This window comes from Zootoca vivipara, chromosome 5 (genome assembly GCF_965207765.1).
Source record: "Zootoca vivipara chromosome 5, rZooViv2.hap1.1, whole genome shotgun sequence".
In the NCBI taxonomy this organism is placed as follows: domain Eukaryota; kingdom Metazoa; phylum Chordata; class Lepidosauria; order Squamata; family Lacertidae; genus Zootoca; species Zootoca vivipara.
In genome coordinates, this window is record NC_142588.1 from 69141000 (window position 1) to 69167044 (window position 26045).

Here is a 26045-nt window from a genome sequence, read left to right on the forward strand (position 1 = left end):
GGAGGTAAGGGGCTAAGTTCTACTCTCTTACAGCACATGGGTCTCATCACCCAGACCACGCTGCATCGCCATGAGCAGCAGGGAAATGAATCTACAGTACTGTACTTGCTTCCCCCGAAGCAGCATCGTGACCACAGTAAAGATGGCCGCTGCACCTTCAGCCCCTGCCGGCAACCTTTTTTTTCCTCCCCACCCCTTTTCCCGTCACGTGAGGTTTCACGGCTCATTCTCTCCCCCGCCGGTTACGGCAACTCTATGGGGACAATCGGGGTCGTTTTTTTTTTGTTTCGTTTCGTTGCTTCTGTTCCAGGGCTGTGTAGGCGAGGGGCTGCTTGGATGCCCTTTGGCTAACGGCCCCTGAGGGAGAGAGAGGAAGCGAGACCAAGGCGGTCGGAGTGGATATCCGGGACCCAAGAAGCCGCCTCCCCGTTGGCCTCAGGGTGAGAACCGGAGAGAGTGCTGGTCTGGGCCTTCCCTTCCCCTCAGAAGGAGCCGGCGGCGGGGGGCGCGGGAATGGGGAGGAAGCTGCGAAATTAGCACACACACCTCCCACCACCGACCAGTTGCCCGAGTCCAATCGCCGTTGCGCCTGGTTCCCTCAGCATTGGCGGGAAGGGGGGCTTGATTCCCGCCCCATCTTTGAACCCCCTTCCTCATAAATAACGGTCCCGCAGCCCACACAGGTTCCTATCAAATCGTTGCCTCAGCCCGCCTCCCCTGCCGTTGCCGTTATTCCTCGCCCCCACCCCCGTTGCCGAGGCCTTTGTTACTGTCATGTCAAATCCCCCCTCCAAAAAAAATACCCGTTGAACCTGTTGGCTTACTGCGCTTTTCTCGGTTTCTGACCAGAGTCTCCCCCCACCTCTCAGTTCGAATCTGGCTGTAATTTCTATGCTCAAGAGGACTTTACAAACTATATATTACATGCTGTGTGCTGAAGGTTCTTGTCAAAGCACCCAACTTGCCACGTTGAGGAAATGGGTGCTGAATTGGGTAGACCTCTGCTCCGATCCTGCCTTGGGCTCCTCTTAACGTTACTACAGTTTGCCTTGTGAACCTGTTGCACTCCTTGCCCTCAGGCCGTAAAGCATTGCAAACCACTTCTTTGGTGCGCCTTAAGAAGAGCCCTGCAGGATCAGGCCAAAGGCCCATCTCATCCAGCTTCCTCTTCTCAAAGGAGTCATCATGGGAAGCCTGTAAGCGGGATTGGGGCACCGCAACACTGTCCCCACTTGTGGAATCCCAGCGACCGGTATTGCGAGTAGAGGTGCGAGCCGAGGGTCAGACACTCCTCTGTTGCCTGAAGATTTGAGTAACAATGCTTAGCAGGTGTTTTTTTTTTAATGCCAAAAGCTGATTTCTTCATGTGCCAGCAGTTCCACCGGCTTTCCCCCAAACCGGTGTCCTCCAGATGCTGTCGATTTAGAGTGTTTCGACCTAACACACTCATCCACAGGTGCACAAGGCTTACAGGGATTAATGTTGGTTCTTTGGGCTTTCTTCAGTGGTTGAAGTGATTGGCCCTGGATTCTTGGCCTTTGCTATCAAAGTCGGACCACAGGTACCTAGTGTATGCTGTCCTTTGTTCACATCTTGTTCTACCTCTTAAGATTCTCAGTAGGGGTTGAGCCTTTTTACAGAAGTGTGAACATGCTGACGTTCATGTCATAATTGTTCCCTCTTTTCTGTATGGCAGCAAAATAATATCTCTTGCTACATTGCAACATATGCAGCATGGTTAGTTGTATTCTGATTTCTAAACTCCCACCACATATACTTATTCACCCTTGTGAGATTTGCAATAAACCATATGCTGAACCATATGCAGAGTCCCTGTCTTGTTTTTGGATCTGCTTGCCATGTAGCCTAGGATAAAAAGAAAGTGTTAGAAACCAAGTAGTCTGTGCTTTGTTGTAGTTATATTTAGATAGGCACAAAAACAATCTATTTTTCTTTAGGGTGGTTTAATTATTTTGTAAATTTAGCAACTGCCATCTGATTGCATATTTTGCTCCTTCAAGAGTACATCTGTTGAATTTTATAGTTCCATTCTTTCAAAAATCAGAACTGGAGACCAGAAAAATTTGGCATTTACAAAGCCTCGTAAGTTTAAGTATATGGAAGATATCTGGCATTTACTTACTGAGCTCACATTATGGAATAGATGGGTACAGATTAGATATGTCGTAGGTAATAAATATTTAATTATGTAATATGCCTAATGCTGTTTTCTGTTCTTTTCTTCCCTCCCCCCCTTTACAGCTCGAAAGCAGTTGTCATGCTGTCTTATGTTCAAAAGTTCCACTTTTTAGGGATACTGTTATGTAAAGTGAACAGTGCTGCAGTGTAGTGATATTAAAACGTTGCAAGCAAACAGCAAAATGAGCAAGCGATCAAGCAGTGACATTCCTGTAGGAAGGTTAGTGAAAGCTGTAGAGTTGAACTTGTGCTTGTAGAAGCAGATAGAAGATTGACTCTTGTAGGTATTTTTTATCTCTGTTGATTGCAATATTTAAAAAACTCTTTTCTAGCCTAATGTGTTCCCTTACTTGAGGGAAAGATAGGGTCTTGTCTCCTTTTCACAGAAATTTGGAAAGAAACAATAGAAATGTATTCAAATTGCAGCACAGGTAAACATCTGGTAGTTAGAGCCTATTCTTGCAAGCAGACAGGTGGAATTTTGATGTTTTGTGGGGTTACATCTCATTGGCCTCAGCCAACATGGCAATGGTCTGGGAGTTGGAGTCCCACAACATCTGGAGGGCTCTGTGTTGGCTGTCTCTGCCTTAAATGTTAGGAAATCCTTAATATGAATCTATATTGGTGAATTTAAAATGCATATAGGTTGGAATGGTTAATTTTGTTTGATTGGCTCTTGGAGAAGTCTCATTATTTGAGAATAGAGAATGCTGATATGGCTGCATTGTCTTCCATCAGAACACTGGGATCTTCAAAAGTGTGCTTTGTTCTTGGCCAGTGGTGGCTAAGCTTTTTTTGGCCCAAGGGCTACTTTCACCCTTGGCTGCCCTTCTGGGAGCCACATTCTAAAGTTGGGTATGGCCAAAAGAGTGTGGCCATTCCACAGTCTGCTGCACACTGTTCCCCCACACAGCAAAGGACACAGGCAGCCAGGCACATAGCCCCTTCTCCTTTACTTGTACGTGCATAGCAGTTAAGGAGGCGAGGTTAACCACCCCTGTTCTTCCCTGTTAGAAAGAGATGTCTTTAAAATAAATTGCCCAGAGCTAGGCACTAATTTGGAATAATTAGTACTATTTAATTTAGATGGTTGTAGACGCTTCATAAATTTTGAAGCAAGAATCTAAGGTGTGGGGTGAAGCTGGGGGAAGAGACACACAGAACCCTCATTTTTTTAAATGTAGGTCAGAATGTGAGACTTGCTCACTTGCAGGCACTCTTTGCACCCTGTATGCTTAATATTTGTGAAATTGGTCTCTTTACCATCTGCCTCCAATATGGTTGCCCTGGGTTGGTATAAATTAGCCACATTTGCACAAACAAATTTCTGCTTAGTAAGGCTTTGATATCTTGGTGCAAAGATATGTAAAAGTTTCATGCCCCCACATGCAGCTCCTTCACACACGAAGTTGTGGTTAACTCTAGCTTCCTTTTGCATCTGAACTGGAAACTATGGTTAATGGCTTCCAAACAAGCCAATATATGGAAGCCAACTTTAAACCTTAGTTTATATTATGGTTTGTTTGAAAGTCATTAATTAATTAATTATATTTTTTTATCATTGTATCAAAACCAGAAGCTGTGGATAACTGGCTATGTGGCTTGTTTCTTCACTCACATGGAGCAAGCAGTAAAGCAGGTGTATGCAAATTTTAATTCCAGTGTTAAATCATAGGGGGTATCTTATTATACACAATGGCTGTGCTGCACATCTACCGTTACATAGACTTAAAACACATTCTCTACCAACAGTGGAAGACTTCAATTTATTGTGGATCAAAACCCATGTTGTGTTTCTTCTTACTACTGAGGAGTAATTCAGGTTGTTTTATCTCATATTAGGATGAGCACAACAGCATTCCCATCTCCGGCTGCCGAAATGGCAGAAATGAATCGAATTCAATATGAAATGGAGTATACTGAAGGGATCAATCAGAGAATGAGAGTTCCGGAAAAACTCAAGGTTGCTCCACCAAATGCTGACCTTGAACACAGTGGTCATGAAGGGGGGCTTCCAAATGCCAGTGTAACAATGCAGGTTCCAGAGCGGATTGTAGTGGCAGGTATGTTTGCCTTCAGGTGGACAGAGGTGATAAAGCAGCATGCTGTCAGACTTCACACCCAGTCAATTTATTTTTACGTATGAACTTGAGTGTGATTTGCTTCAGACCACCCTGTGAATTCATACCTCATATGGGATTTGAGCTTGATTTTACCCAGCTCCAGCAGTATACCCATTGAGCCATTTTGAATTATTTGTTAGTAAAATGTTCTTGATCTTAATATTAACTCTGTTACAGGTAATAATGAAGACATTCCACTCTCCAGGCCGCCAGATCTAGATCTTCTCCAGTCAACTCCATTCAAGTCTCTGTCACTGAAAACACCTCCCCGTGTTATTTCACTCAGTGAACGACCGCTAGATTTCCTGGACTTAGAGCGAGCCCCTACTCAAACTCCTCAAAATGAAGAGGCTAGTATTCTTTATGCCTTTCATTTCATTATGTTTTGTTTCAATATTATATTTAATATGTCAAAAGAGAAGTCAAATATTTATTGCTTTATACTTCATTTCAGATCAGTACTATAAAATAGGTTACTGCTTTGTAGAACACAGTATATTATTTTAATACTCCCTGTTGAAAGCAAAGATAACCCCAGAGCACTTTTTTGTGTGGTGCTTACTTGGTTGTATGTTTGGTACCAGGCTGCTTAGACATAATTTGGGCTATGTTGATTGTTTTTATCTGGCTTATAAGACTTAATGCCTTTTGGTCTTCAAGTTTTTATGATAATTTGGATTTGGATCTTAATCATTTGTATTTTATTATTGTGTAAACTGGCATAAGAATTTTAGTGGAAGGGCTTTATATGTTCTTGGACTATAGTTCCCATCTTTCCCGATGTTCTGTGCTCGCTGGGGCTGATGAGAGTTGGGAGTCCTACAATGTCTAGAGACCCAATGGTTCCCGATTTCTGACTTGAACCAAACTTAATTTCAAAAGCTGTAGGTAAACTTAAATTATTTTTGACAATTTTTTCTCATTTTTAAAATTGTGAACATGCAGGAGAGAGGAGTGAGTCTCTGCTCTCCTTACTTTCCAAAATATCAGGCAAAACGTCACCATCCAGGAAGACTGTTTTTATTCATTTTCTGCTTTACTAAAAATGAAAATGCTTCATTTGTTGATATTTGGTAAAGCTGGATACTGATGCCATAGCAATGGTGAATGATGTTTTTTGGTTTTTTCGGCCCTGCTTTGTTTTGCAGGTTCGCTCAGTTGGGAGACTGAAAAGAGAACGCTCCATGAGTGAAAATGCAAATCGTCAAAATGGTCAATTGATGAGAAATGAGTCAATGTGAGTAGAGGGGTTATTGGTGCATGCAACATATGTAGAAAAAGCTTCTTCATGTGTTCCTTACCAGTTCATGATTAGGATATGCCTTTCAACTGATTATGTTCTTTATAAACAGAAGTTACTTAATCTTGCACAGCAACAACTGACTTTCCAAATATTTTTTGTTCTGTTTGTTGGAATAATAACTAACCATTAATGAAATAAATTTTGTGTGATCTCAAAACATTTTTTCAGCTGCGGAAAATGGCATTTGCTAAATGTCTTCATATAGCAGCATTTGGTACCCCCCCCCCCAAGTATATATGTATATATTGCTAAAATGTTGTACTTAATTTTAAAAAACAAACACACGCATCACTGGATCAGCTCAAAATGTGTTAACTTTGGCTGCAGTCCTATACCTACCTACCTTGGGAGTAAGACCCTATTAACTTAGCGGGGCTTGCTCGTGAGTAGATATGAATAGGAATCATTGTTAAACAAACCAACTTAACTGTGTGTTTATCACAATGGTTCAACACATCTTTGGAAGTCTCCTGGTACATATTAAGCTAGAGGTAGATACCCACCAGTCATGTTCAGAGTAGACCAGTTGAAATTAATGAACTTACCGGTAACTAAAATGACTTAGGTGGATATCACCCAAAATCAAATATGACAAGCTATATATCAGATTATTTAGTATATCTTCACAGGAAATGCATCATTTTCTGTTCCTTTTTTAACTAGCACTTTTTTGTGTGTAATTCTTGTGAATAAGTGAAAATGTTCTTTAACACTTTGTATGATAATTTTTAATAGTTCCTTCTTTTTTCTGCATTGAATCCAAACTAAAGTGACACTTGAGCTCCATTGAAACAGAGGGACAATTTAGTCATGACAGACATAAGTTCCCTTAATTTCAGTGAGGCTTAAGTGTCACTAACCTAGCCTGGATCCAGAACTCTCTTTATAGGGTAAAGAACGTTTGTTTGTAAAATACATTTATAGTGGATTTACCGTATGTGAAGGGAAGTATTTCATATTGTTGCTGGATCTACTGGAATCTTCGGCTGCATGCATGCTTAGAATTAATTACATCGTCTTTGTTTATGCAATGCAAAGGACAGAGTGGGTCTTTATTACAAACTTATAAATGCTGATTCATCAAGACTATGGGGTGATCAGTATCTTTTAATTAGGATTCTTGTAGTGAGGTAAACACTTCATTTTGCTTTCAGCTATTAGCCTGAAGAAAGACATCAGTTTCCACTACTGTTTCCTGCTTGTCCCCTGTTGGCAGGAGAGGAAAGTGGGGAGACGGAAACAGCTAGAACAACAACTCCTTGTCTCCTCTGTAGTGGAAGTTATATGCTATCACAAGGGTGACTGGGAGTTCAAGGTCTCACAGAAGGGTTTCTAGCTATCTGTAGATCACTGTTGGAGCTGGTGGTCATTTCTGGTGCTGTGAGGCCTCTTTGTAATGTTGGTGCTGTGATGACTCATTCAAATGGTAAGTGGTCCTTGGATATAAACTACCGGTATGTCCTCCAAGTGTCAAGCTAAGGTATATGACCTTTCCTGAATCTATCTGCAGCCATCACAGTACTTTAGCCAATCCCACTTGCATTTGAAAAGGGTCGGATTATATTCTAGCACTGCAGTGGAGAGTTTCACATGGACTGAATTAAGGGTGTTGCTTGATGTGGGGTACTGATAGCATTGTCTTCTCAGTTCTGAGTTTCCAGGGTGCTGCCTCCAGTTTTCATTTTCAATTTGTTTCCTGCTTTTCCACAAAAAAAGAAACTGTGGCCAAATAAGCTAACAGTGCATAAAAAGTTATCCTTTCAAGTGCTGTTGTGCAGCATTTTGGCAAACACCTGTTTTTTTTTGGAGGGTGCATATGCATGTTAGTAGTTGGAACTGTGGCCATGAATGGCAAGTACAATTGCACAGGGTAGCTTCCACATTCTAGTATAGGAACTGTGACATGGCATTCTAGTATGTTTGTTGCAACAATGAGAAAATTCTGTGCCAAACCTTACCATGTCTAGAAGAGGAATTGGCCTGGTTCCTTTTCCTCATCTGCCTTCTTGGAACAATATATTTTGTCATTTCTGCACTTGCCATACAACTGTATGTAGTGGCTTTCCTGATAACCTTTTGAGCATACACGGATTCTCAAATGCTTTTGAGGACTAGTAATAACTAGGCACAAGAAGTGATAACCAGTAATGATGGTTGCCTTAATGACCTTCCAATTATTTAGAAAGTTGCTCCCTCTTTAAGATATTAATGGTGGCACAGTCTTGAAACTATCCTGAGAGTTAAAATGCCAAGGTATCAGTCACCCTTCACAGCTAAAGATGAAACGTAAGCTTGACCACTAATTATAACCATTCACTTTTAAATATATCAAGTGTGTACTTAATGCATTGCCATCTAAGAGACTTGTCTATATTGTCTGATTTGATTTTTAAAAAACATTCTGTATGCCTGGTTCCACCTGTAATTAAGACAATTAACGATTATGAAAATTTGTCATTCTTGTAATGAATTTGGGAGCATATTTTTGCTTAGTTTTTAACTATAAAATTTGAGAACAAATTTTAGGGATGAACAGTGGTTGGTGGAGAGGACAAGGTTGCATGTTTCTGGCATACCAATCCTACATGAGGGTAGTAGACATATGTGTGTGTAAAATTCAACGCATATCAGCTGAACCATGTGGTTGGTTTGTGGATTGACTGCACTGTTCAGACCTATGCACTTTGGATTTTATGCATGCAAATGTTACGCCAGTGCAAGGATATCAGGTGGGCCCAGAGGCCAGATAGGTATCATAATCAGGGCGAAAAAATATGACAATGCATAACTTCTATTTGCAAATGTATTCTTTCTACATAAGTGGCTTAGCCAGTGCTTTTTTTCTGGTGGTACGCATACCCCTAAACAGTTTCTGAATCTAAGTTTGGCCTCATTGAGGGGCAGTATTTCAATATGAGTAGGAAAATGAGAGTACCCCTAAACTTTTTTTAAAGAAAAAAAGCACTGGTATAAGCAATGTTATTAGTTGTATAAATACTGTAGGGAAGTTGGCCTTCTTTAAATTATTGTTCCTTTGGCTCTCCCTATTGATAGTTAAAAGCTGAGGCTTCTTAGATCACTAACTTGATGCAGGGAATAGAGGAAGGGGAGAGACATAGAATTTTTAATAAACCCTTCTTTTCTTGTGCTAGCCTTGACGCTCTTGCTTGAACATGCTAGAGGAAGTGACGGCATATCATAGCTGATGAGAAACTATTGTCAGATTTTAAGCTGAATATGATTTTGTACATGCTCCTGAATTTCCCACAATTCTTTATGGGTTTATATTACTTGCGATGTCATTATGAATGTTGTCTATTATTTTCCCTTTGACATTTTGTAAATACTTTCACAACCAAATTTGTAAATAAGAGTTTGATCCCCAATATACATCTTATCACACAACCTGGGGAAAGCTCAGCAGCAGAGTGCATTCTTTGCATGCAGAAGGTCCCAGTTCAGCTCCTATCATCTCAAGGTAGTGTTAGGAAATATTCCAGTTTCAAATCCTGGACAGATGCTTCCAAGTGTAGACAATACTGAACTGAATGAAATGATGGTTTGATTATTATATAAGTCTGTTGTACAGCTTTTTGAGTGTATCTTAGCTTTGACTTGGGTTGTTAGCACATTTTCTCAGACAAATACACAACTAGCCTTGAACAGAGTCCCTGAAGGTAGTTTTTGCGGCGATAAAAGCAGTAAACGTAGTTCATGAGCAGATGGTGGATGAATCAGTCAGGTTTTTTTCTTTCATGAACCTACTTGTAGTCAAATCCTATACATTCTGAGGAAGTTCCATTGAATTCAATTGGCTTTTCTCCTTAGTAAGGTTTAGAGCAGTGTTTTTCAACCAGTGTGCTGTGGCACCCTGGGAACTCCCAGAGAACTCCCAAGGAGAGAGGAGAGGAGAACTCCCAAGGAGAGAGGAGAGGAGAGGGTGTTCGAAAAAGGGTGAGAGGCTGCCAGTTCTGCAGGCAAGGGGTGACATAACTGGGCTTCTGAGCCCCACAGGGGTGCCACAGAAAGAATGTAGTTGGTTAAGGGAGCTGTGGACTCAAAAAGGTTGAAAATCTCTGGTGTATAGGATTTCCTCTTCAGTCATAGAATCAGTCCCAGCAGGTCTTGACCACCATAGTTGGTTTTCTGGTATGTGAAGATAGCAAAGAATAAAACAAATTTCAGCTTATATTAGCTGAAAAATATATTGTTATGTATATTTCTTCTCAAGTGGATAAATGAGACAGTCATGAGAACGCTCTGCATCCCAGGCCACTCACATTAATCACAGCAAATCCTCCTCTCCTCTGTGTCAGGTTCAGTCTGGCATCCTGATTCCCTAGTCATACTTTGTTTGTCTACTGTTCTGTCTAGGTTCTCAGAATCCTTCTCTAACCAAGCTTAAAGGTAAAGTGACCGACTCTGGGGTTGCGGTGCTCATCTCACATTATTGGCCAAGGGAGCCGGCGTACAGCTTCCAGGTCATGTGGCCAGCATGACAAAGCTGCTTCTGGCGAACCAGAGCAGCACACAGAAACGCCGTTTACCTTCCTCTTGGAGCGGTACCTATTTATCTACTTGCACTTTGACATGCTTTCAAACTGCTAGGTTGGCCGGAGCTGGGACCGAGGAACGGGAGCTCACCCCGCGGGGATTAGAACTGCCGACCTTCTGATCAGCAAGCCCTAGGTTCAGTGGTTTAACCCACAGCACCACCTGCATAACCAAGCTTAGTCACAGATAAAAACTGAAAGAGAAACTGGAAGGAGGAAGCCAGTTAAATCAGTTAGTCACATGGCCCTATTTTGGACAAATCACGTTTCATGGCCGATTCACTTATCAACACAGTAAGAGACCCAATGTTCCATTTTAGTTGAGCTTACTGAGACAGGGACCTGTTCTCTCATTTTATTTTTAATTTTTTGTAAAACACCAGGATCATAGAATAATACTAATTTGCAGCCTTGTGTTTGCTAGAATAGTTGTTTTTGGTTTACTTGCAGAACTTCATATCCGAAAATCTGCATTTTACTGTTGCCGAAGTAACAAGGTACAAGAGGTTTGCAGTTCTAATGAGACTTCCTTGAAAGCAAGTTCCACTGAAAACTCTTGAGGTTTCATTTTATTTAAATACATTCAGGATTGTGAGAATAGCCTTTCTTATTTGTTGGTTGTGTAAAACATAAGTAATAATTTTCCATTTGAAGCACAACAGACATAGCCTCCCTGTGAGAATATACCGGTAGGGTTGTGTGTGAGGATATAATTACAATATGTAACCTATATATAGTCATTTTTAAAGGTCCATTGAGTGTATTCATCAGAGCTATTTCTATAGAATATATACATACTGTACAGCTTGGCAGACTATTATATGGGGACACTACATGTGTATGTTTTTTTGAGGCCCAAACGTGTTTATTTCCAGGTTATCAGTACTGCTTTTTCTTTTCTCTTTCCACAAGCTCTGTATTTTTCTCTTTCTAACATTCAATAAGGATTTTTAAAAATTGTATTTTATATATAATTGTTTTGTTCTTAAACAGAGGATAGGCATGGCTGCCTTTCAATCCCTTCATGGATTCCACAGAGTACCCTCTTAGTTCATCAGGTTCATTTTAAAACAATTATTTAAAATGTTGCTTGAAACAAAAGTGCTTGTTGGCTTGCATCCAGATTGTGTCATGAACTGACTTTTCAGAAGGATTTAAAATGCTGCACCCCTAATGCTTCTCTTCCTGCTCTTAGTAAGGCAGGGTTCAGACTAAATGGTAAAATCTTGATTAACATAGTTAAATCTCAAAATTAAAGAACAATCTTAAATGTGGAAAGGGAGAAATGTTTCTTTTTAAACAAAAACAAAAAAGGTCAATACTGCAAGCTTTGAAGATTTTGCTTAGTACGTCTTTTGCATCTTCATATGTGTAATTTTCTGAAATCTTGTTGGGATCAATAGCTCTCTGAGAATTGACCTTTGAGAAATAAAAGTTTAATCAATGTCCTATTGAAGTGAATTGCAAAATTCCCATTTAGATAGATGGTGCTGAATTGCACTTTCATTTGTCTTATAGGCAATGAGTGCTTTTGATGCAATTTTTTTGGGGTTAATCCTCAGCCTTTTGCTTTCAGGATAAGTGCTTAAAGGCATTTTTGCTCGTCAGAATATTTGGGATATAAGAAGCCTTCACCAGTGTTTTTGCTATCTTGCGTGTTTCTTTTGTAGTCCTATATTTGCATGTTTTTCACGTAGCCCTGTATTTGCAAAAAACAATCAATCAAACTAGTATGTTTATGTCACTCTTACTTTATATAGGCTTCTGTTTATCAGAATGTTTTCAACATACAGTACTCTCCTCCAGTCTCTGAGTAACTTGGATATATTTGAGGCTGTGATCCGCACTGTATGATTCTGGCATACAGTGAATCCAAGTCTGTCTTTACTATCTGCTAAAGATTTATGTTGTGTCCTGTGTTTATAATACAGACCTGCATATTATCATGCCTCTGGTTTTTAGTATCCTTTGATCACAATGAATCAAAGCCATTATCTTGGATATTTTGCCTCGTCAAAGAGTCAGTTCACAAGATACCCAATAACACTTCCTTGATGTGTTTTTTAATATGTTGATGGGGAAGGAAGAAGAAAAAATGGGGTCAGCTTTAATTTTTCAAAAAAGGGTTGGTTGATGTTTTTTTTCCTATCTGAAACCTGACACTAGTGTTTCTTTCTTCATTTGCTACACTTGCACAAACAGTGTGACACCATCACCTCAACAGGTTCGTGTCTGTCCACCCCAAATGTTCTCTGAAGATGGAGCTAATCTTTACTCTGCTCGGGGCATATTGTCGCTTATCCAGTCTTCTACCCGTAGGGCTTACCAGCAAGTCTTGGATGTGCTGGATGAAAATCGCAGGTGATTGGCCATCACTGATTCTGCCCAGTTTACTGCTTTTTACTTCCCTTTCATTTCCTAGTTAATTGGTTTTGGTTTGCTTAAATTACATGAAATAAAATTAACTCTTTTTTTTGCTTTTGCTATTTGCGAATGACATTTCCAAACTTCACATTTCATGGAGCTTAGTTGTCTTATTTCTTTGGTCAAGAGTGAAACATCTGAACAGTAAGTTAAAATGTCAGTCTCACTCTAATTGAAAATCCAAAAACAGAAGGGCAACAAGGTGCTACAAACATAGCAGCATACTATAGACAAAGTTGATTGTTTAAATCCTCTTGCTTTCAGTGAGAGTGTTTTTGTTCTTTTGAATGCAACTGAGAGTTTGAAATGTTTTATACACAAATCCCAAAATGGTCTTAATAAACTAAAAATTCAAGATCCACTAATATTGAGGGTGATCTAGATGAAAATGCTTTTATTGACATTCATCTCAGCAGAGTCCTATCTGCAATTGCTCTGAACAAAATAAAAAAATTCCTTCCAGTAGCACCTTAGAGCAGTGTTTCCCAACCTTGTGCCTCCAGATGTTTTGGGACTACAACTCCCATCATCCCTAGCTAGCAAGACCAGTGGTCAGGAATGATGGGAATTGTCGTCCGAAAACAGCTGGAGGCACAAGGTTGGGAAACACTGCCTTAGAGACCAACTAAGTTTGTCATTGGTATGAGCTTTCGTGTGCATGCACTCTTCTTCAGATACCTGGTCTCTTAGTTGGTCTCTAAGGTGCTACTGGAAGGAATTTTTTTATTCTGTTTCGACTACGGCAGACCAACACGGCTACCTACCTGTAACTGCAATTGCTCTGATTATTGTGATAAGAAAAACCTACATTGAAAGGCAAGTTATATAGTAGCTCTGGACACAAACTGGAAAAAAATCTGTTCTTAAGTTCTGCTGCATGGAGGAGACTCTTTCAAAAAAATTCAGTCTTTGTTTGCTGTCAATCCACCAGTTAATTGGAGGTGGGTGTGCAAATATTATTTTATACAATTTAAGTTGTAAGACCTTCTTACATATGAACCAGGTATTATTATTATTATTGTTTCCTTTTCACACCAAAAGAAGTGTTATTTTCTTATAAATTACATTTTTAAACCCAGTTGTGTTGTGGACCCTCTCTTGTATGTGTAACTGTATTATCAGACTATAGCTTAGCTGCCAAGTTTTCCCTTTTCTCGCGAGGAAGCCTATTCAGCATAGGGGAAAATCCCTTAAAAAAAGGGATAATTTGGCAGCTATGGACTATAGATCAGAAGTCTGCTCCTTGTCACATTCTGCTAGTGGAAAATGTTTGTGTTGGCTTTTGAGAATCTTAGCCATACTAGAGAATATTACCCAAATAAAATTCATGTTTAGCAGCCATAGACCCTGTTATCCTCTTGGAGGTGTGTGGGGTGTGTGTGTGCTGAGGACACCTGTGCAAATGAAAGGTTCACCTCCTTTGCCATAACTTTCTTTTTACAATGTGAAAGGCCAAGGTTGGGGTTCAAATAACTGCAGAATCCTCAGTTTGCAGTTTCCTCCAAGGCCAGTTCAAAGGAGCTTTTAGTGGGGAAGCAAAGCCTTAAATCCCTTCCTCCTTCAAGTCTTTGTACTAATCTTGAAACCAAGGGCGGTTGGAGGAACCAAACCTAAACCTACTGTCTTAAAAGACTAATAATTGATTCTGTATGTTCAAATTTGTATGGCAGTAATCCTGATCTAAGAGTTTGTCAAGCTCCAGTACGTATGAAGCACCACCTTATCATGGGCTGCTCACTGTCAGGAGTAATTTGGTTTGTTTGTTTGTTTTTTATTTAATATTTGTGTCCTGCTTTTCTGCTTTAAAAATCTTGCAAGTGGAAAACCTTACACAAAGTAAAACAGTAATTTCGCATGCACCAGAAAGATATACACACATAGCTTCCCATTTTTAAATAGAAGGTTTTAATATACTTATTTTCATTTTTATTGGAAAAAACAAAAGCTTTCACTTTTATCCCATCATTTAGTTCTTAAATTTTATAAACTATTTGAACAGGTTTTTTCTTCATTTGGTATATTAATAGTAAGAACCTGAGTGTTATTGAAAACTCTCATTACAGTTGTTGCCAAAGTTCATTTTCAAAATCTAGGATAACATGCTCTTTTTCTTCAGTTTTCAATACACCTATTTGTCAGATGAAACTTTTCTAACCTGCATGTATGAATGTGAAATTTGGAAAATGCATCACTTGCATGGCTGCAAAATACTGTCTTTTTTTTTAAAAAAAAAGCATTTCACTCTATACTCTTTCTTTTATTGGCCTTGGTAGCATATTCTCACTGCTTAAAGGTATGTTTTCTTTAAGTGTAAGTACAATCCTTATTTCAGTGATTGAGTTTTGGCTTTGTTCTTCCTAAAGCTTCTGGTTTTGGTTCTGTTTTGGTTTTTTTCTTTCAAAATAGTTTTCTGGTTCCTTTTCCAGTTTTGCATAGCTATACCATGTTATACTATAATGAAGTGAAATGTTGAGAATTTATCATTGCTAATAATATTATGGTAAAGTAACTCTTCTCTGTTCTTCAGTTCCCTACCCCACCCCACTCCCTCATTTCCAATATGGGAATGCATTGGTAAATACCAACACTTTAGAGTTAACTTGGAATGGTTCAAACTATCCCATGTGAGCAAGGTGCTGTGCATGAAAAACATTTTATAACCTGGATACTTATGTTACACACAAGTATGTTATCATAGGAACATCAGTAAATATGCACAAGCGTTAGTGAAAAAGTACTCACTGGACTACATAACAGAACTAAACTATTCCTATTCATGTTGCCTATTATTTCTCTACCTTAGCTTGGATAATGAAAAGGTGTCAGATTATTTCTCATTTTTAAGAATCCTTTATTTTAGTGGCTGAGAAATTACAAAAAAATATACTACCTACAGTTTATGGGTGTTTGCATTTCACAGGCTGTAGCACAAGAGAGGACCCCTTTAATACATCTTAGGTTCTACGTATTGGTTAGGATTCAGACTTAGTCATTCTTACAGTAGACATTGTTAGTCATGATTAACATAAGTTTCCTTGGTTTCAGTCCGTGCATGACTAAACCTGAATCCAACCCATTGCATATTTTGTAAAATCTGACTCCATTTAATACCTAAAGTAAGCATCATGTTGGTGATTCATTGGTTTAGTGGTAAAGCATCTGCATACAGAAGGTTCCAGGTTCAATATTCAGTATCTTCCAGCAGGACTGGGAGAGACCCTTGTCTGAAGGGTTTACTGCCAGTCAGTGTAGTACTGTACTAGATTGACCAACGGTCTGAGTCTGCATAAGGCAGCTTCCTATGTTCCTAGTTTTCATGGGCACTTAAAATTAAATATTTATAGTCAAGTCTTAGTATTACTATGACAATTTTTGTGTTAAACCACCACTAAACTACAGATTCAGGTAGGTAGCAGTGTTGGTCTGTCGTAATAAATAACAATGGTGAAAATTAAAAAAAAAATTATTGAAAGATGTTCCAGTAGCACCTTAAAGACCCAACTAAGTATAAGCTTTCTAGGTATGAGCTTTGTGTGTATACACACTTCTTCAGATGCTCTGAAGCAGAGGCCACTACAAGAAGTGTGTATACACACGAAAGTTCATACCTAGAAAGCTTAAGGTCTTTAAGGTGCTACTGGAACATCTTTGAATAAATTTTATATCTTGCATCATTGTTATTAATTCACCACTAAACTAAAGTGAGTGAAATCTGAAGTCTTACAAGCATGCTTACACTTCTGCAATGAAATTCAGCTTCCAGTCCTCCTCCCTTCTGCTCCCCTCCACATGCCTCCCAAATGCTCTGGGTGATCTAACTCTCTGGGGCACATTGGGGGGCTGCTGGGGGGCTGTAGTAAATGGTTAGATCCAATAACGAGATGAGACAAGGCTGAGTTCCACAAAGATCAACCCCGGGCGGAGCTCGGGGGTCTTTATTTATTAGCAGCAGCTTTGACAGGTAAACATTAACTCACGATGTAACTTCCAGTCAATTACAGGGCAAACCTCATGCATAAACATGTACAGGTACAGGTCACTTCCTGCCAACACCCCAACCTTTCCGCCATAGAGGAAGTGGTGGACTGCACATCCCTCACATCTTGTACCTGTCGCATGTCTTACTCATCAAACATCCCCCTCCTTCTAATCCTGTGATCTCCAGCATTTTCCAAGCATTCTGCCTGTTTCCATTGTTTCTACCTAACCCTAATTTGACCCATCCCGGTCTTCCCCTGTCAGCCTGTTCTAACCAGTTCAATCCCCATCTCTCCAGATTCATCAAGCCTCTCCCAGTACAGCTGACCCATACCTTCACCTCCTGACCTGTCACTGTACTGGCTTGCTAGTATTACTCTTCCTAATCCTAGAGGATTGGTGGGTATGCCACGCCACTTTCCTAAAACAACCCCACAGGGGGCACTTGAACACACATGGTTGGAGAGAACTTGTTAAAATTACATTTTGTAAGCAAAGCAGTCCAAACCTGATAGTTTGTTGCTGAATGTATATTTTCTAATATAAGAAATTGCTACATTAAGGCTGCAGTCCTTAATAAGCCCATGGAATACAATGGAACATTTGAGTATGTTTGCAAAGAATTGTGATCACAGAAGGATATACAGTATATGGCATTTTAAAGGCAGGTATAGAAAAACCTAGACAAACCTATAGACAAACCTAGACAGCATCTTAAAAAGCAGAGACATCACCTTGCCAACAAAGGTCCGTAAAGTTAAAGCTATGGTTTTCCCAGTAGTGATGTATGGAAGTGAGAGCTGGACCATAAAGAAGGCTGATTGCCGAAGAATTGATGCTTTTGAATTATGGTGCTGGAGGAGACTCTTGAGAGTCCCATGGACTGCAAGAAGATCAAACGTATCCATTCTGAAGGAAATCAGCCCTGAGTGCTCACTGGAAGGACAGATCGTGAAGCTGAGGCTCCAATACTTTGGCCACCTCATGAGAAGAGAAGACTCCCTGGAAAAGACCCTGATGTTGGGAAAGATTGAGGGCACAAGGAGAAGGGGACGATAGAGGACGAGATGGTTGGACAGTGTTCTCAAAGCTACGAACATGAGTTTGACCAAACTGCAGGAGGCAGTGCAAGACAGAAGTGCCTGGCGTGCTATGGTCCATGGGGTCACGAAGAGTCGGACACGACTAAACGACTAAACAACAACATAGGAAAACTAAAATCAAGCAGAAGTAGCCATCTAGTAGATGGCTAGTGATTATTTTCTTTCTATGCCTTATTTTCTTTTGGGAATAAATACTGAATTTTGAACATGAAACTTCATGTCAGTTAAAGCATATACAGTGGTGCCTCGCTAGACGAAATTAATTCGTTCCACGGGTCTTATAGCGAAAAATTCGTCTAGCGAATCCCATAGGAATGCACTGATTTTTTTTTTACTTTTTTTTGCCCATAGGAACGCATTAATTGAATTTCAATGCATTCCTATGGGAAACCGCGATTCGCTAGATGAATTTTTCGTAAAACGCATTCGTCTAGCAAGGCAACCTCCGCTCGAAAAATCCTTTCGTTAAGCGGAAATTTCGTTAAGCAGGGCATTCGTTAAGCAAGGCACCACTGTATTAAACTGGGACAAATTTGAGCAGCTGCATAGGGGCTTAAAGTCATAGTTGAATGTGCTACTTGAAGCATTACTATTTGTCATGAGGTTGTTAATGCAGAACAATGTTATTCAGTCAATATGTCATTTCAAGAGAAAATTTGGTCATAGCTTGGTTGTAGAGTGTAGCTTTCACATACCAAAGATTTCTGGTTCAGCTCCTAGCACATGGGTAGGCAAACTAAGGCCCAGGGGCTGGATCTGGTCTAATAGCCTTCTAAATCCGGCCCGCGTATGGTACGGGAATCAGTGTTTTTACATGAGTAGAATGTGTCCTTTTATGTAAAATGCATCTCTGGGTTATTTGTGGGGCATAGGAATTCATTCATCCCCCCCAAAAAATATATATAGTCCGTCCCCCCAAGGTTTGAGGGACAGTGGGCCGGCCCCCTGCTGAAAAAGTTTGCTGACCCCTGTCCTAGCATTTCCAGTTAAACTTTTTTTGTAATATCTCTGCAAAGAGTACTGTGTGAGAGATGATAGTATGATGTGAAACCTTAGGGTGGAATTCAATGTTGCCCACTTCCAGTCATTCTATTTGTGCAAGCATTGCAGCTTGCCAGATAGAATGATCCCCCCTTCCTCTCCCTGAGTACTGTTCTGGGGGTTCTCCTGACCTCCCCAGAGCTAATTTCAGGGGGAGGGGGGAATGCCTCATTGTCCAAGTGAAAGTCCTTTCACTGAAACCTACCCCCAGTCTCTGATTTCTAAACCATTATGGCCATTTACACATGCATATAATTATTAGAGGTTGCAGTTGGCAAAATGGTCATGCAGATTTAGAAACTCCCCAAGTCTATAAAATCTTAAACCTGGTAATGGAATGTCATCTATTTTTTCCACTTATGTTGAGTATCATGCACTATAACTTACCCATGTTCTGATGTCATTACCTTGGGTTTCTCTGTACTCCACCTTTCTTTTCCACATCTGGCCGTTGCTGGTAGACACTTGGTAACACTCAGGATAGGGAATTGAGACACAGGATGTTATGCAGAGAGTTGGACGGAAGCTCTCAACTGGCCACCATTTCTTACAATGTGCAGTTCCAACTTAAGAAGATTGAACTCTGGTCTCATTCAGATAGCAGCACACTGTTGATGTATGATGTATACAGTTATTGTGTTTGGTTTTTACCGGAAGTGCAAAACCTTTAATTGATCAGTAGCTGTGGTCTAAAAAAAAAGTCAGGTAACAGGATTCCTCTGTTTTAACAGCAATTTGTACCCCTGGTCTTGTCATTTCCAATAGAACATGGGTATTTATGGCTTCTTGATTGCCAATTTAAAACGTATTCAAGTGAGTTGTGAACAGGATTTTTTGTTTATTCTCTCATTGTGGTTACATATTTTTCATCCCTCATGATTTTAGAGAAACAGAGATGACAAGTTTCTTTGGAAAAACATAGACAATACAGGGGAATTAGGTAGAAATTGTGGTGATTGCAGAATTAACTTTTTCCATGGGTCAGCTCTCAACTCAGGGCAGTAAGTTACTGTACCCCTGTTGTTACAGCTGTTTTCCTTCCTCCTACATTTTTTCTGAGTTCCAGTCATTTTGTCTATACAAATTATAGAAACACTCCATCTCTGACACAAAGCAAAATTTTACAATTCTATAAACATAAACAAACTGTGTGAACCACACACATAAAAATAAATTGCAGACATTCTGCCCCCAGAGTATATTTTTTAAAATGTGAGTCACACTGAACAAAATGTGACTTATTTTAAGACTACATATTCAGCGGATCAGGCTGTAAGTATCTAAAACCAAGGACTGCTAGTTACTGGGGAAAATAATGTTTCTCTATGAGCTGGAAAGTAAATGTGCATGCTGTTAAGTTAATAGTTGTAGATTATCACAATCTGAAACAACACACTGCAGAACTCAGATTATTTGAGGCCATAGAATAGGAATGTAAGATAACTTATATGGACTTGGGATTATTCTGTTGAGAAACTAGTCCCTAAGTAGTAGGAAATGCACAAAAATAAAGATGGTGCATGATTATAATTTATTGTGCAGATTCTTCCTGATTGATACCTTTCTTTTAGGATAACTTTTTTAAAACTCAAAATAGTCTTAATCCAGTTTTCGGGGGAAATGTGTAGGCTTTAAAACTGTTAAGAACAGAGCAGGGAGAGAAGAGGAAGTGACAGTTTTATTGCTTGAGTAGATGTTCATCACACAACTTTAGGTATCGCCCGATAGTCTTACATAATGTAGCATTTTTTAAAAAAACAACAACACACAAGTTATTAAATTGGGGAAAATATTTTTAGACCCTAGCAACTGTGAAATAAACAGCCACAGTGTTCTATTGCGATTTATGGTCCCTTTAAGCCCCTTTGGACAAGTCTTTAGTTGTGGTTATGCACACTGAATTATTGCATGGAAAACTTCAGTTTAACTTCTGACATGATTGCACCTTGACCATACTTTAGATGGGTGAAAATGATCTATATAGTTTTAAAACTATATAATCACATAAAATACCTGCATGGGCTATTTGTATGCTACTGCATCACCTTCAGGGTTCTTAAAGCCTTGAACAGCTTCAGTCAAGAATACCGTAAGGACAGCTTGAGCTCTTATATTCCAGCTCAGTTACTGAGATCACGTGGAGAACCATTGCATCCCATGTTCAGAAGCCTTGTGAGCAGTTGCATGCTTTGGAATACTCTTCCAGCAGTGATTTAGTAGTGTCCTTGCTGCTAATTTTCAGATGTCTCTTGAAGGACTTTATATGTCTACAGGCCTCGTCAGTTGTTTAAACTTTCCAAAGTGAGCCAATCATTTTTATGATATTTTACATGGTATTTTATGTTTTAGTGTACTTGTGTATTTTGTTGTACACAAGCTAATTATTTTATATGAGAGAATAGTAGATCAGTATTTTAATAAACAAATAAGGTCTAAGCTTTAGTTCCAGCATTTCTTCACAAAATTTGTATCTGGAAAAGCAACAAGCAAATAGTTAAGTTCCCTTTGCACATTGGTACAGTAATTAGTATTTATGAAAAAGAATATATTGAAAACATAACCAGGGTTTATGTAGTATTTCAGTGTAATAGAAGAGAAATATTTTTAACAATCTTTGACTCTGGTTTTTTTCTTCTGCTTCTTTTCTCTGTCTTTCCTGTTTTCTTCTTCTGTCTTGTGTCTCCTATCTACAAAACTTGCCCTAGGCCAGTGTTACGTGGTGGGTCTGCCGCTGCCACTTCCTCTAATCCTCATCATGACGCCAGGTAAATTTGCACTTAGTTAGCCATTCTAGTCTATATTCAGCTTTCACAAAACCTGAGACTAGCTTGCTCCTGAACTTTACTTGAAAGTAAACCCCTCTGAGTTCAGCAGAGCTTACTTCCTGCTATTAATTGATATATAATCATTTGTATGAAACAGGCTGTGATTATGTGTACTCGTCTAACTCTGCAAGAAAGATGATTCCGGCTAAATATCAGGAAGAAATTTCTGACAGTAAGAGCTGTTCAACAGTGGAACAGACTCCCATGAGAGGTGGTGGACTCTCCTGCATTGCAGATTTTAAAGCAGAATTTGGATGGGTCTAGTTGAGGTTCCTGCATTGTAGGGGGCTGGACTAGATGGCCCTTGGGATCCCTTCCGGCTCTGCAATTCTATGATTATATAAGCCCTGAACAAAGAATTCTGCTTGAGCAATGGATAATTGGCTCTGAGTGGATCAGGAGAACCCCTGAAAAAACAAAGGGGGGGCCAAGGGGAGGAATTCATTCTGACTGGCAAGCTGAAATGCTTGCACAGACGGAATGATTGGAAGAGCATCATGTTGAATTCCACTCCGAGTACTTTTTCAAATAGAAATATAAAGTTAAATAAAAAAGTACTTGTTAAATAATGCCAATGGTTGTTCAGAATGCTTTACTTCTCCCTCCTTTCCTATGTTCCTTTTACTAAGTCTACTTGGATCTCATTGTACACAACTGAAATATTATTCTCTTTATGCATTTAAAGTTTTGTTTTCTCCCTCTCGAGTCCCTGGTGTTGACATAGGACTGTAAAACTGTTTAACTTGTTTCACTATTGACATGAATAGGAAAAAATATTTTTTTTTCCTATTCAAGCTTAGAAAATTGTTTTTGACTATGAAGAAACAGGTTTGGCAATATTTGGTTTTTAAAATACGCCCAATATGGTTTAGAGAGCTAGAAATCTAGGTCAAGATTGAATGTTGGAAAATTGGGCATCCACTAGTGCAAAAAGGCTTCTCTTTCCTTTCTTCCTCAGTAACCCCTTAGGCGACTCCAAAATCTGAGCCAGAAGGTTCAGAGACCCCCTGGAGCAGATTTTGAGGGTACAGTATATGGGGGACTAGAGGGGAGGAGAGAAACTGAAAGTCCTGTTGTACCTCACACTTTCTGGCCTGCCCCCCTGGCTCCTGATCTACTTCTTCCAACTCTGCCGGCAGCTGTCGAGTGGGGAAGTTTCCTCCTCACTGGTGCCATGGAACCCCACAACTCACTGGACTCTTTCCCCAAATCCTCCTCACTCTTCCATTCCTCTGCCTGCATGTCCCCTCTATCCTCTACCCCTTCATCCTCCAACTCCTGCCAGTCTCTTGATATGAAGCAGTCTTTCAGATATTTGGGGTGTTTAGGGCTTTTAACACAAGCACCTTGAATTGGTCCTAGAAACAAACTGCCATTCAACGCAGCTGTACTAAAATAGAGGTTGTGTGAGATCTAAATGGAACCTCAGCCAGTAATCTGACCACTGTGTTTTGGAGACATTTAAGTTTTTGAGTCATCTTCAAGGGCTGCTCCACATAGATTGCATTGCAGCAATCCAATGCAATCTGCAAACAACCAGAGCATGGAGTACAGGGGCGCAGTTGTTTCTGTTCAGAAGGGGCCATAGTTGGTGGGCCAGCCAGAGGTGGGAAAAGGCACTCCTAGCCACCTGAGGTTCCAGTGTTGAATCCAAGTGGACCCCAAAGCTGTAGACTTGCTCCTTCCAAGGGAGTGCAACCCCATCCAGAACAGGCTGTTTTGCCACCTACTGGACATGAGAGCACGGGACACATAGTTCCTCTGTCATTTCAGGCTTCAGCTTCCAATTTATTTGGAAAATTTGGGAAACTTGATTGAAACTCCTGAAATTTATCAGGAGGCCCAGGGCCGGTGATGAAATTATGAAAGGCACTTTATACATAAAAACTAACTGAGAATATTTGATCATAGCTCCGTCAGTACAACATGAGACTCTTAATCTCAGGGGCATGGGTCTGAGCCCCACATTGATCAAAAGATTATTGCTTTGCAGGGGGTTGGAATAGATGATCCTTGTGGTCCCTTCCAACTACAGTTCTATATTTAGATGGAAATTGCTGGAGAGAATTCAGCCAAGGTTATATGTTTCTTAAAATAGCAAATCTATGTATATAGGAAAATAAGAACATAGTCAAACCTGTTTAAGAAAGCACTTAAAAATGGGTGGTTCCCTCCCTATCATCTAAAGAACAGTTAATTGTATATTTTGAATGGAATCCAAATACGCCCAGATGTATACTATGGTCACTCCTATATGCACCTGAGAGAATCTACTTATTTCCTTTCCCATTTGTAGCCCCTCAACTTGTATTGCATACAACTATAGAAAGGCCTCTGAATTTCAGCAGTTGCTTTTCAGAGGGCACAGGGAGAATGACCCAATGTGTGCACAAAACCATGTGCAGTTAAATGTGTGCCATTTGAGGCATATTTTTGTTTGTTTTTTATATCATAGATATACCCTTTCAAATATGGATACAACATTTGAGGGAACACCAGAAGATGTCAGTGTTGTGGATGCTGTTTCTTTAAGACGACAGGTAATTAAAATGTTTCAACTATTATAGTGGAAGTTTGTATGCCTCTTTCCAGTCTAGTCAATGCAGAATGTAATAAGATAAATAATGTAAGATCCGAGGGGGACAAAATTAAATTTGGAAGTCTGAATACTACAACTTTTTCTGTGGCATGATGATACAATTTCTTTTCTTTGAGTGTTAATATGTATATGAATACATTATCAACTCAGAAACATACTAATAATATATAGGAACTAAATAATGTGTACATGATTGATCCACTTGGATGGAAAATATCCAGGGTTGAGGTGTGGCTGCCAGTCAATGTGTTTAAGGTGTGGTTTAATGGCAAACAAACAAACCATGCGGCAGAATGGAATCTGTTTGGTTTTGTATTTTCTGTATTTTATTTTTCTGGTTTTAAGCAGCTGAATTGATTTACTTGCTTTACGTACTTGTTTTGGTTGTAGTGGGATTTATTTATACTCTATTGATACATGGGCCTATTTGCATATCATAGTAAGTCATAAACCACGGCTTAGTGTGAATGAGTAGGGTGCTAGCGCATGCTGCTTAGATGTTCCTGTTTTGTTCTGTCCTAGCTGGATACCTATCAAAGTTGGCACACAGACTCTCCACCTCTAAAATAAGAGATCCAGCCCGCACATTTTTTGCATTTTAAAAGGACAAGAGATGTAGACTGGAAGGACAAAAATCAGAACTGAAATGAATAAAAAAAAAACCAGTGAATTTGCCAGAAGTAGGGATTTCTAAACTCAGCATTGATAGAGCCAGGGTTTTGAGGCTGGAATCCATATGTGTGTCATCAGTGATACAGAAATATTCTACTATATTAACAAGAACTGCAGACTTCATTACTAAGTACCCCATGTGAGCAGACTTTGGGGGTGAGAAGTGATACAAATCTGAAGCATATGAATGAGAAAAGTCTTGAAATAATTAGTAAACTTATAGTAAGCACTAAATTTGAAAGGCATTTCCTTTCTTTTTCTTTTTTAGATAATTAAACTTAATCGCCGTCTACAACTTCTGGAAGAAGAAAACAAAGAGCGTGCTAAACGAGAAATGATCATGTACTCAATTACTGTAGCTTTCTGGCTACTAAATAGTTGGCTTTGGTTTCGGCGCTAGAAATGGTCACAGCACTTCAGAAGATTTGTCAGTGGAGAAATATATAGAGAATTTGCAAAGTCCTTTGTTTCATTCTCTGAATTGTATGGTGATTTAGGATCCATGCACTGGAAATTTCTGACACAGTAAACAGCTGTAACATAACTTTACAACGTTAAAGGGATGCCTGGATGATTGTATATATATTTTCAGAATTGTTGTATCATCCTATTTTCCTTTTGCATGACTTGTACATTTGCATTGAATTATTTTGCAAAGGGAATTGCCTCCAGTTAACAAAGGTATACCGCAGACAGTTCTCTCTTGTGTAGAAAGAAACAACTGGGTTTTGGAGTTACCTGCAAAATGGCCTAACATATGGTTTCTCATTGTTATTCCATAATTAAATGTAGCACCTTTATAGTTCACCTTATTGCACTTGTTTTCTTTTAGCCACATTTCAGGTAGTAGTGCAGCAGATTAAAAAGCATCCTGAGTATCTCTCATTCAAGCACATGTACATATTGACTAAAATACATTATTTGCTAAGATAAGTCAGCAGATTATCCAGAGGTGTGTGTAAGATGTATTTGAGCTTTAATTTTGCAATGTTTTTTCTAAAAAAGATGGTTTTTAAGCAAATCTGTCCATGAGTGATCTTAAGATTATGGAACAAAGTACCAATGTAATGTATTGAATAAAAGTCAGCCCAAAGCAGTATTTAATTTCTTATTTTTCCAATTAACTGTTCCTTAAGCCCTTTGGATGTGTGGAGCATACAAAAAAGCTTTTATATCTCTCAGTCTAGATCAATATACTGCATCTAAAATCACCACTCCCATTATT

At 39.5% G+C, this 26045-nt stretch overlaps 1 protein-coding gene across 12 annotated transcripts; it reads left to right on the plus strand.

The window, feature by feature from the left end:
• The first annotated feature begins 240 nt into the window (after positions 1-240).
• MFF (mitochondrial fission factor) lies at positions 241-25919 on the plus strand. 12 transcript variants are annotated; one of them, XM_035132964.3, is made up of 9 exons: positions 241-440; positions 2263-2419; positions 4042-4262; positions 4500-4672; positions 5471-5559; positions 12381-12539; positions 21430-21489; positions 24005-24089; positions 25089-25919. In XM_035132964.3, the coding sequence occupies exons 2-9, from the start codon at positions 2382-2384 to the stop codon at positions 25218-25220; spliced, it is 957 nt and encodes a 318-aa protein (XP_034988855.1). In that variant the 5' UTR covers positions 241-440; positions 2263-2381; the 3' UTR covers positions 25221-25919. The 12 variants fall into 12 exon arrangements, with proteins under 12 accessions (XP_034988855.1, XP_088525208.1, XP_060130515.1 ...); XM_035132962.3 differs by having other exon boundaries at positions 429-1561; XM_088669082.1 differs by lacking the exon at positions 21430-21489 and having other exon boundaries at positions 241-1561.
• The last annotated feature ends 126 nt before the right edge of the window (positions 25920-26045 follow it).

Excerpts from the sequence above, each read along its gene's own strand:
- MFF (XM_035132964.3), top strand. The coding sequence starts at position 2,382 with ATGAGCAAGCGATCAAGCAGTGACATTCCTGTAGGAAG. Across the intron at positions 4,673-5,470 it reads AAACTCCTCAAAATGAAGAG|GTTCGCTCAGTTGGGAGACT; the intron begins GCTAGTATTCTT and ends TTTGTTTTGCAG. Across the intron at positions 5,560-12,380 it reads TTGATGAGAAATGAGTCAAT|TGTGACACCATCACCTCAAC; the intron begins GTGAGTAGAGGG and ends TTGCACAAACAG.